Source organism: Artemia sp. Qi Xiang Cuo, chromosome 3 (assembly GCF_049724085.1).
Source record: "Artemia sp. Qi Xiang Cuo chromosome 3, ASM4972408v1, whole genome shotgun sequence".
NCBI lineage: Eukaryota > Metazoa > Arthropoda > Branchiopoda > Anostraca > Artemiidae > Artemia > Artemia sp. Qi Xiang Cuo.
This window is the reverse complement of record NC_142796.1, coordinates 66,924,347-66,936,644: the sequence shown is the minus strand read 5'-3', so window position 1 is coordinate 66,936,644 and position 12,298 is coordinate 66,924,347. Positions and strand designations below refer to the sequence as shown.

The following is a 12,298-nucleotide window of genomic DNA, read 5'->3' as shown; positions in this document are numbered from 1 at the left end:
TGGAATTTTTAGTACATATAGTAAAAGTCACGACAACCATATCTATATCATTCACATTTTGTATTTCGAAAATATTAAATATGATTTTTCTTAAGTATATTTCATGTCATTTTAAGACTTAAAAAAGTTGAAAAAAAACTTTTATATTTAAAAAGAAATATAAAAAACAAAAAAGCTAAAAAGCGAAAAAAGAGTGAAAAAAATTATACTTCATAAAAAGTGTTAAGAAATTGGGGGAGGGATAAAAAGTTTGGGCAGGAGTATTGGGGCCCTTGGAGGCTAGGGCATGGATGACTAATGGCTACCGTGTCATTGCCTAAAATTTATACGACTTCTTTGAAAGAAGAATTTGTAGTAGCTCCAATACTATACCCAATATTGTTGTTTTCAAATCCATAACCACCTCACTGCTTGATTTCTAAGGATTGTTCTGGATTTCTAAGGATTGTTTTGGATTTCTGTATTAAAATTCTTTTCTTGGCACCTGCGACTTTATTAGTTTCAACTTTCTGCATACTCTAATACTAAACAATATTTTGTATTGCCTACATTCCTCACTTGGTACTTTTGTATTAAAGCGATCACAGCCAAGAAGTGAAGTTGGGTCAATCGAATAAATCAACTTGTCAAGGATGAATATATTCTAATCCTATTCTGACATTTATATGATGTGGTGTGGGAGTCACCATTCTCTCAGACTTACCTTTAGTTGGTAAGCGATTAAAATTTCACTGTTTCATTCAATCCCAATAAAAAAAAATATTCTTATTATTATCATTTGGTTTGACCTGGATATTCATGTCCTGAGTTAAGACTCTTCAGACAATTGGAATTCTATGCTCTAACAAACGTATATCCTAATTTGGATCACTGATTTACATAAATACAGGTAGAAATAGGTATCTCATTTGGATAATTCTTGTAATAAATTATGTGCAATCAGTATCTGTTGATACGGTTTAGACCCTCAGGCCGTACGCTCGGTAATTTTTATCAATTTGGTCAGAACTAGATCGTCTTCTGCTCGCTTTATATGATCTAGTTCCGTACCTAGTTCCATGGTACCTATAGCCTTACTACTTTTGAACGCAAATTTAAAGTTCTGGTGCCCTTTTTAAGAGACCAAAGAGATTGGAGGACAACTAGCCCCCTCACATACTCCTTTTTCCCTAATTTATCCGATCAAAATTTGTAGATAGTAATTTTGTTCAGCATAGTTAAAAGACCAGATAGATATGTCCCTAGGGGTAACATGACCCACAAAATCAGTTGGGAAAGGCCTGTAAGTTATAAAATTTGCCCACCCTTTACGTATAATATTTGTTATTGCGAAGCATACGAACATTTTTCTGGAAGGCGGGGGCATTTTGTGATTGGGGTGTCTTCCCGTACGGAGAATTTTCCGTGGGAGGGAAATTTCCAGAGAAAACTTTACACGGGGGGGATTTGACAGAATTTCGGTACGAATTTTTATTTGTTCTACTTTCTCTTTGTCAACTCAATTTTGCATGTGGAGATGTTTCAGGGGAATCATTCGAGGCTATTTTCAGCGTGATTGGGTTTCTAGGAAAAATTTCCACGGAAGGTAGATTTCCAGATTGATCGAGAAAACGGTTAGAAATTAAAGTGTTTTTCAACTGAAAGTATGCTAATGAGGATTTTTCAGGCTGAATCGTCGGCTAAATAAATTACAGGGGGGGGGGGTATTTTCAGTGAGGATAGAACTGTCAGCAAGGAGTTTAACTGGGGGTGTATTTTACATGGGAAGAAGTTTTAACGGAGGAGTTTCCCGTGAGGGGGGGAGAATTTTTATGTAGGGCGAGCCAGATATACCGGCATTATTTGAATAACGATCAGAATTATTATTAAAAAACAACAGTTTTTTAGCTAAAAGTAAGGAGCAACGTTAAAACTAAAAACGAACAGAAGTTATTGCCCCCTTCTCAATACCTTGCTCTTTATGCTAAAGTTTGACTGTTTGTCCCATTTTTTTAAGAACGGCTCTTGAAACACGAGGGCCGCTTAGTTAGAATACGAAGCTTTTTCAAAAGTGCTTAAGCTTTAGTGTAGAGAGTAAGGTGTTTAGCAGGGGGGGCAACCCCATCATGTAAGGGATAATTTCTGTTCGTTTTGAGTTTTAGTGTTGTTCCTAACTTTCAATTCAAAAAACCTTTTTTAATATTTAATCAAATTACAAAACGACCTACAGACTGACAAACAAGATGCTAGGTCTAGGCTATTTCCCCTACCCAGAAAATTGTCCCTATCCTCATGAGAAATTCACCTACGAAAAATTTCCTCCTGAAAAATCCCTCTGGAAATCCCCCACTATGTTAACTTTTCTAGTTTCTTGCCTCAGTTAGACGGAGATCTTTTGCGAAGTATATTGTATAAATTTGAAAAAGAGCAAAAATTATTTTAAAGAATAGCAAAACAAAGATATTTTAAAAGACTTTTTTTGTTAATTTCTACTAATAGTGTTTCTATTAATCTATAATAAAATGTGTTTGCTAAACAATGTCTGTAAACAAACCTTAAGCAGGAAAAGGAAGAGAATTGTTTTTCATTGCTGATAAGTAGAATTTCCTAGAAAAATTCTAATTGTATGACAACATTTTTAAACTGGGCGATGAGCAAAAGAAATCTGCGTCATCAGTTTCTTTCCATCATTGTTTGTTTTACGAAGTTTATTTTATCATCATTGTTTTTATTTGTTTTATTGTAAATTTTTGATTATCACTGTTTTATTTTCAGTTTTTTTATGAATATGAAAAATACGAAGCAAGAACTACCAAGTCACCTCACTATTCGAATTATAGTCTCTGATTGCCATCTGCAATCACCCAATAATATCTGCAATAATATCTGAATTCACCCAAAACCCTGTTCCCCTCCAAGAAAAATAATTTTTTGATATCAGTAAATACCAGAAAATAGCCAAATACCAGAAAATAGGATGGGCAAACATAAATATGTTTATACCCAGAGACGATTACTTATTCAGCTGGAAAATTATATTTTCTTATACCCTTTTTAAGTAAAAAAAAAAGAGAACTTGCTGCACGGAGAGTGCCGGTTTGTGTGCTTTTTTGAGTTGCAAATCAAAATGGTACTTGATAATTAAATAAAACACTATCGAGAAGTTTGCTGAATATAAGATGTGAGAAAACCGGTTTCATGGCCACCAAGACAAAAGACGGGTGACAGAATGCATTGGACTTGTATAGTTCTATATAATTGCACATTAGAGGGGATAGCCCAGATTGTATTATTAAACAAACTAAAGATTATACGACGGTTATATTTTATTAGGATTAACCTAGCTTCACATCTTGGGTGAGTTTTGTTTAATTAACAAGTACCATCAAGATTTTTGTAGTCTAAAATGATACCAAGGGAAAATTTGGAGACTGCCTATCGGCTTAGTGTTACTGACAGGATATAAGTAGATTTGGCAATTTTCGGATTTTACCAAAGCAAAATATTGATTTTTGCCATTTCATGCCACAAAACAGACATTGGCCTAAACAGGACTAAAGTGGCGAAGATTCGGGGAAAGTCAATCAACTTAGAAGTTTTGAAAAGCTATATGAATTTCCTCCCAGTTTGAAATACCGTACAGCCTTTTGGGTGTTACGTTTGAACGCCGCCCCCCCCCCGCCGCCCTGAATGCAAAGTGCACACCAATCGAAATGCTTCTGTGCATGTCGTTCTTGATGAGTTTAGGATCTATTAATCTCACTCAACATTTCAGTGTTGGATTAGATTGAACCCACCTGCAGCATCGGATCCCTTTCGTACCCTTTATTACTCCCAGGTCCCTTCGAATCCTCTTGGCATCAGACTAGAATTTTGATATTTTTGAAGTTGCTCGAAATGGTTGAAAGGTTTAAAAGTTCGGCTCTAAGAAAATCATTTTCTGGTCACCGATAGAGGCGAGAGCTGCATATTATTGAAATGAATTATTCGTCACAGATGAAATCTGTTTGAAAAAAAGGCATTATGAACCTTGTTAAAACGAAAATTATCTGGGACATTTGATCATGAATACGTGTTCCAATCTCTAATGTTCCGATGTTCCGTGTTCTGTGTTCAATGTTCTGTGTTCCAATATTCCGATCTCCCATACTCCTCCACCACTGAGTTTTAGAAGAAAAGTATGAAATGTTTACCAGAAAGTATTGAAATGTTTAAACCAGAATCATGCAAAAACTTTAAATATCAGTGTGAAAACAACTGAAATAAACAGGTGCAAAATGATTCGCTATAAAAACGAGATCTTTTGCTGTTGCAACGGTATAAAAACTAGATCTGTTGATAGATTCTGATCTGTTGAAAAACAGCCAAGTCCTGATTTGGTGCAAATAAAACGCATGGTACAAATAAAAGGTAGAACAACAAAAATAACATAAAGTCCCCCAGCTCCTGAGGATAACAATACTCTCTGATTCTTGCTCACAAGTCACTCTCTGTGTTAGAAGATAAATTTCTAAGCAATATAGGCTACTCTGAAGCCTGCTTGTAACTTGGCTGAAAAGGTAACTAATCTACAATATGCCCATCTAAGTGTACATGGCTGTAAACACCTTCCTATCAAATTTAAAATCCCACTCGGTGGGACGACGATGTAAGACGAAGCTGCAGGAATTTGGTATTCGGCGGAATTTGGCGGAATTAGGAATTCGGCGCGAAATATCGGCTTACTTGCTTTTCCACTTTCCATCCTCATCGCCAACATTTTAGCAGAAAACTCGGCTCATATGCTGCCAGGTTATTAAAATAGCATATCTCTAATCTCTTTGGAAGAGCAAAGAAATTAGATTAGCAAAGAGACTAGAAAAATTCATACTCTAGCCGACTGTGTTTAAAAATAAGTTTTTTTTGTGTGTTTTTTTAGATATGTTTAGCATCTTGCCATTCATATATTCAGCGTATTATATTTATCTTTTGCTTATTTTTTTCTTTGTGCGTATCTATCTAATGATTTACTTTCGTTCCAATTAACTTCAATGAAATTTACAGATTTCAATAATATTCCTTTTTGTTACATGCCTGTTCTCAAAAGTCATTGCGTCAATTTGGGATTTTAATCCTTTGTTATCTTGAAAATGATTTTACTTGTATTGGTCTCATGGGTACATTAATGCAGTGGAGCTTAAGCGTTATATATATATATATTTTTTTTTTATTACAGGAACTGAATAGTATGTTTCATGATTTAAGGAAGTCAATAAATTTATCTGAAATTATTATTATTAATATGTTCAATAATATAAAATGTATATGTCTCTTACTTATTGGTATGATTGTTGTGATTTTATTTATGTATTTATTTTTTATTTTTCGTTGTTATTTTTAGCCTCTTGGTTATTTTTTTATTTATTCTATTTTGTGTGTATTGCGGTGCAGGTTTGATACGCAGTCTCCTTAAGTTTTATGAATTTTTCTATCTCAGGCTCTGGGGATTTTTACTCCCTTGATGAGCGTTTACTTCAATTGTAAAGAAACTCATTAGATGTTTTGATATTATTACTAATTCTATTGGTCAAATTAAAGGAAATTTCTTAACTATTTCCCAATCAACTACTAGTAAGTATTATTTTGATTTAAAGCGGGCTACTAGACGAGATGATCATTTTTCGGTCCTTCAACTCAATCATTCAATCCCAATTAGCTGAGAAGACATGGAATAATTTTGGCGAGGATAATGGTTTTTGTTACTTTGGTTCCTTTTATGAGTCAGTGAAGGAGTGTATTTTTGACGTATGTGCTCTGTCCCCCTCTACTTCAAGGTCAAAAAGATCTATTCCTCTTAACCCATGGATGACCCCCTGGTCTTCTAAAGAGTTGGAGAAGAAGAAAAATCTTTGGGAAGCCTTTATATCAGCAAAGCCATATTTGAATTCTGCACGTCTTCAGCAATTCAAACTCTACAGGAATGTTTTCAATTCTTTATGCCGGAAGGCTAAATTCCTTTATTATTCAAAAAAAATCTCGGATTGTGGGAAAGATATTCGAAAAACTTGGCAAGTGATCGATTCCGTCCTCAAACGTTCTTCTCTAGCTCCTTATATCCCTCCAAGTCTTGTAGTTGGGGGTGTGGTTGTTGAGGGAATTCCATCTGTTCAAGAAGTATTTACATCATTTTTTGCTAATATTGGGAAAACCACTGCTTCATCAGTCAGGTTTTCACAGTTAAAACTAGATTACAAATCTTATCTTGGTCCACCTTGTCTCAAATCGATGGTGTTATATCATGCTTCTGATGTTGAAGTAGCCAGGATTGTAAATAGCTTGAAGGGTTCTTCGTCGCCTGGTCTTGACTGTATTCCAACTATGGTAGTTAAGTTCATTCTTCCTTTAATTATTTCTCCATCGACAAAGCTTATAAATCTTTCTTTTGAAAATGGGATTTCCCCCAGTTCTCTTAAGCGAGCTAGAGTAATTTTTTTATATAAAGGTGGACCAAGAAATGATCCAGCCAATTATCGTCCTATATCTTTGCTGTCTGTTTTTAACAAAAGTTTTGAAAAGACCGGGCTTTCCCGTCTACTTGCTTTTCTAGAGGCTAAAAGATTTTTTATGATTTTCAGTTTGACTTCCGAGCTAAACATTCTACGGAGCATGCGTGTGTAACTCTTTTAAAGTTTCTCCACATCACACTTGACTCTGGTTTGATTCCTGCTCCTATATTTCTGGATGTCCATAAGGCTTTTGACTCTTTAACTCATGAGATTCTGCTGTATAAGCTATCACACAATGGTTTAGGAGGACAGGCTCATGCTTGAACTTCCTATTTTCAATCAAATGAGCTCTCTCTGAAGTGTATACGAGCATCCCTTCTATAAGAACCATTTATACCCCCAGAGTATAACTTACAACGCCTTTCTCTGGGCCCTGGGGGGTACCCCGGAGTTTAAATATCTGATGTTTGAACGAGCTGATGTTTTACACGAGCATTTTTATTGGATGGGTTTTGGGAAATAAGGGCGTGGAGGGGGGAAGACTAATTGCCCTTCGATCTCTCTTGACTCTATAAAAGTGAGCTAGAACTTTCAATCTTAAATCAAATGACCACTCTATGAAGTTTATACGAGTATCCCTTCTAGAAAAAACATATGTGCCCCCAGAGCATAAATTACAACGCATATCCCCTGGCCCTGGAGGGTTGTGTCGACCCAGAAGTTTTATTATCTGATGTTTAAACTATTTTTAACAATATGGCCATCTCAAAATTTTATCGGACGGGGTTGGGGGAAAAGCGTGGAGAGGAAGGGGCTAGTTGCCCTCCAATCTCTTGTGACTCTGAAAAAGTGAACTAGAACTTTTAATTCCAAATCAAATGAGCCCTCTCTGAAGCTTATACGCCTATCCCTTTTGTAAAAACCATATTTGCCCTCAGGACATAATTTACAACGCCTACCCCCGGGCCCCGGAGGGTTTTGTCGAGTTTTGTTATCTATCCTTTTAACTATTTTTAACAAAATAGCTATCTCAAATTTTTTATTTGATGAATTTGGGGAAAAAAGGGCGTGGAGGGGGGGGGCTAATTGCCGTCCGATCTCTTTTGACTCTTAGAAAGTGAACTAGAACTTTCACTTTCCAAACAAGTGAGTCCTGTTTAAAGTTTATACGAGCATCCCTTCCATAAAAACCATATATACCCCCAGGGCACAACTTACAAAGCCTGTGACCGGGCCCTGGGGGGTTTTGTCGACACCAGAGTTTTTGTTATCTAACCTTTTAGCTATTTTTAACAAAATGGCTATCTCAAAATATTTATTTGATGCATTTGCCGGGGGGAAAATTCGTGGGGGGGGGCTAGTTACCCTCCGATCTCTTTGGACTCTTAAAAAGTGAACTAGAACTTTCACTATGAGCCCTCTCTGAAGTTTATACGAGCATCCCTTCAATAACAACCATATATACACCAAGGGCATAACTTACAATGCCTTTCCCCGGTCCCTAGAGGGTCGTGTCAACACAGGAATTTTTTTTCGTCTGACCTTTGAACTATTATTAACAAAATGGCAACCCCAAAATTTTTATCTGATGCATTTGGGGGAAAAAAGACGTGGGGGGACTAGCTCCCCTCCGATCACTTTTGACTCTTGAAAAGTGAACTACAACTTTCAATTTCAAATCAAATGAGCATTCTATGAAGTTTATAGGAGCATACCTTCCATAACAACCATATACGACCAAGGCATAACTTACAACGCCTGACCCCGGGTCCTGTGGGGCTGTGTTGACACCGGTGTTTTTTTAATCTAAACTATACTATTTTTAACAAAATTTCTATCTAACAATTTTTATCTGATGCATTTGGGGGAAAAGGGGTGGGGGAGCTAGCTCCTCGTCGATCACTTTTGACTTATAAAAAATGAACTAGAACTTTCAATTTCCAATCAAATGAGCCCTCTTTGAAGATTATCGAAGCATCTCTTCCATAAGATCCTTATATGCCCCCAGGATATAACTTACAACGCCTGTCCCCGGGCCCTGTGGGGCTGTGTCTACACCAGAGGTTTTGTTATCTGAATTTTAAACTATTTGTAACAAAATATCTATCTCACAATTTTTATTTAATATATTTGGGAAAAAGGGTGGGGGGGGGGCTAGCTACCCTCTGACCACTTTTGACTTACAAAAAGACGACAAGATGTTCCGATTTCCAAACAAAAAAGCCCTTGTTGGGGTTTGTACGAACACTTCTTTCATAAGAATATCGATTGCCCCCAGGATATAATTTACAACACCTGTCCCCGGTCCCTAAGGGGTTGTGTCCGACATCAGAGTTTTGTTATCTGACCTTTGAACTATTTTTAACAAAACGGCTATCTCAAAAATGTTATGTGATGCAATGGCTACCTCAAGTTTTCTATCAGACATATTTGTGGGAAATGGCTTTGGGGGGGCTTGTTGCCTTCTTATCACCTTTGACTCTTAAAGAGGGCACTAGAACTCTCAATTTCCAATCAAATGAGCCCCCTTTGAAGTTTATACGATGACCCCTTCTATATGAAGTGCCTCTAGGAATAAAATAAATGAAGTGGGGGGGGGCTAGCTGCCTGAAAGTGGTAATTCACTTTTTAAGAGTAAAAAGTGAATTACAACTTTCAATTTCCAATCAAACGAACCCTCTATGAGGTTTATATGAGCATCCCTTCCATAACAACCATATATGCCCCCAGGGCATAACTTACAACGCCTACCCCCGGCCCCTGGGGGACTGTGTCGACACCGCAGTTTTATTATCTGAACTTTGAACTATTTTGAACAAAATTTTTATCTTAAAATTTTTATCTGATGCATTTAGGGAGTGGAGGGGAACTACTTGCCCTCCGATCCCTTTTGTCTCTTAAAAAGTGAACGAGAACTTTCAATTTCTAATCAAGTGAGCCCTCTCCGAAGTCTGTACGAGCATACCTTCCATAAAAACCATATATGCCCTCAGAGTAGTACTTACAACACCTGCCTCCGGACCTTGGGGGGTTGCGTCGTTACGGGAGTTTTTTTTATCTTACCTTTGAACTATTTTTAATGAAATAGCTATTTTTAAAATTGTATCGGATAGGCTTGGAGAAAAAGGGTGTGGGGGGTGGCTAGTTTCCATCGCATATCTTTTGACTCTTAAAAAGTGAACTAGAACTTTCAATTTCCAATCAAATGAGCACTCTCTGAAGTTTTTACGACCATCCCTTCCATAACAACTATATATTCCCAGGACATAACTTACAACGCCTGCCCTCGGACCCTGGGGGGCTGTGTTGACCCCGGAGTTTTCGATATATGGTCTTTGAACTATTTCTTTAAAAATAGCTATCTCAAAGTTCTTATCAGATGGGTTTGAGAAAAAAGGGCGTAGAAGAGGGGGGGGGGTAGTTGCCGTCCAATCTCTTTTGACTCTTAAAAAATGAACTAGAACTTTCAATTTCCAATCAAATGAGCCCTCTTTGAAGTTTATACGAGCATCCCTTCCATACGAACCATATATGCCCCTAGGGCATAACTTACAACGCGTGCACCCGGGCCCTGGGGGTTGTGTCGACATCGGAGTTTTTGTTATATGATCTTTAAACTATTTTTAACAAAATAACAGTCTCAAAATTTTTATCGGATGCATTTGGAAAAAGGGGCGTGGGAAGGGGGAGCTGGTTACCCTCCGATATCTTTTGACGCTTAAAAAGTGAACTAGAACTTTCAATTTTCAATCAAATGAACCTTCTCTGAAGTTTATCCGAGCATTCCTTCCATAAGAACCATATATGCCCCCAGGGCATAACTTATAACCCTGAAAACTGTGGGGGGAGTGTTCCGCTCAAAGATATTATTTCCAAAACTTTCAACTACGTTGAACAAAATGGCAATCTCAATATTTTGATTGGATGTGTTTTGGGAACTGGTGGGTGTGGAAGGGGTTATAGTAGCCTTCCAATCACTTTCGACTATTAAAAAGGACTCATATAAATTTCTAATCGAATGAGCCCCTTTTGAAGTTTCTACTACAAACGCTTTCTGTAAAGACCGTATATTCCCCCAGGGCAAGGCTTACAACCCTTGCCCTGAGGGCTGTGGGGGGTTGTCATCCTCAAAGACATAATTTCCAGAACTTTCAATTACTTTGAACATAATGGCTTTCTCAAAATTTTGATTGGATGAGTTTGAAGAAACGGTGGGCGTGAGAGGGGGGTTAGTTGCCCTCCGATCACTTTCTACAATTAAAAAGGGCACTAGCCCTTTGAATTTTCAACCGAATGAGCCCTTTTTGAAGTTTCTAAGACAAAGCTTTCTATAAGAAGCTTATATGCCCCCAAGACATAACTTATAACGCTTGCCCTGAGGGTTGTGGGGGAGTGTCCTCCTCAAAAATATAATTTCTATCATTCCACAAACTATAATTTTCATAAAACATAAATTTTGATTGGATATTTTTGGGAAAACGGTGGGCGTGAAAGGGGTGTTAGTTGCCTTTCAATCACTTTTGACCCTTAAAAGGGGCACTAGAACTCTCGATTTCCAATTGAATGATCCCCCTTTGAAGTTTATACGACGACCCGTTCCATATGAAGTGCCTCTGGGGAAAAAAAATAATAATAATAAAACATTAAAGCCGTATGGCCTTTACTATAGGCAACGCTATAGCGTTGCCTCTGTTTGTTCCTATTCAGTCTATAGTAACTAAATAATTGTATTTTTACATTGTAATTGAGAAAACTCTACACCAAATGACAGTGGTCTAAAGGTGCAGAAGGATAAAAAAAAGGCAATCGTGATTTTGAGCTAAAACCCGTGAGTTATTAGCCTTCCACTGAAAAGTGAACTAAAGCTCCCAGGATCGCCATAGGTTTTAATACTCGGATTTTTTATGCTGCCAAGAAAAAGTTTTGCTTACTCTAATATCTAATGGGGCCAAAATTTGAATACCAGTGCAGTTAGAATCTTCAATGCTTCTGTAAGTCAAAAATGGTTTTGGGTGGAAGCTAGTAGTTTATTACACAAAGAGCTTACCTTGCACCTATACTCAACTGGTCTCCCAATGTCTCCATAAAAATGTCTGTAATAGAATTTTATCCATTTCTTGCTTAATGCCGGTATATCTTCACTGTCATCGTTTTTCTCGTAGTATTTACTGACGATCCAGTCACTTGGATTAATTGAAATTTTATGCTTGCCATCTCTGGCTTCAATCTCGCAAGCGATTGCAAAGCATTCATTCAAATAAGCGTTCATTACAAATTTCTGTTTTACACTAAATAGCTTCAAATTGAAGTAAAATTTAGAAAGATTGTTTTGGCCGATGACTGAAATAAGACTATTTAGAAAAAATCGATGAGCGATACACCAGTTTATCTGAAAGATAAAAAATCTTAGAAACATTTACAAAATCAGTGTGGCAAACGTAGTACACCAGCATCATGGCCATTTACAAACAGTGATTAAAAAAAACTTACAGATAAAAGTTTCTCTAAAAGGTAAAGACCCATGTCAAAGACGTTTTCCGTCGTCTAATAAAATAAATTGGATCAAGAAGGTTTACCAAAAAGTTGCTTCCCTTAGCTTTGCAAATCGATCTTTTCATCAGCCAAGTGTTTCAGCGGTCAAGCAAAAAACTGTTGATCACTATTACAGGTCAAATTGACTCACAAAAGAAACCCTCGTGGTGGATTTTGTTTGTGAAAAAGGGCAGTAAATTCAAATTAAAAGCCGTGTAAGCAGAGAAAACTGTTATTTTCAATTATGAAAAAGTACACACATGGCTTAATTCAAATTCTCTTACTTTTTAACCCTCTTATTT

General features: G+C 37.0%; 1 protein-coding gene across 1 annotated transcript in view; it reads right to left on the bottom strand.

Moving 5' to 3' along the window:
- The window catches only part of LOC148954436 (uncharacterized), a 57,991-nt gene that overhangs the window by 30,938 nt on the left and 14,755 nt on the right, over positions 1-12,298 (bottom strand). The window contains exon 2 of the mRNA XM_089086517.1: positions 11,512-11,853. Coding sequence (XP_088942643.1) covers positions 11,512-11,733 — 222 coding nt within the window. The 5' untranslated portion in view covers positions 11,734-11,853. The remainder of the gene's footprint in view (positions 1-11,511; positions 11,854-12,298) is intronic.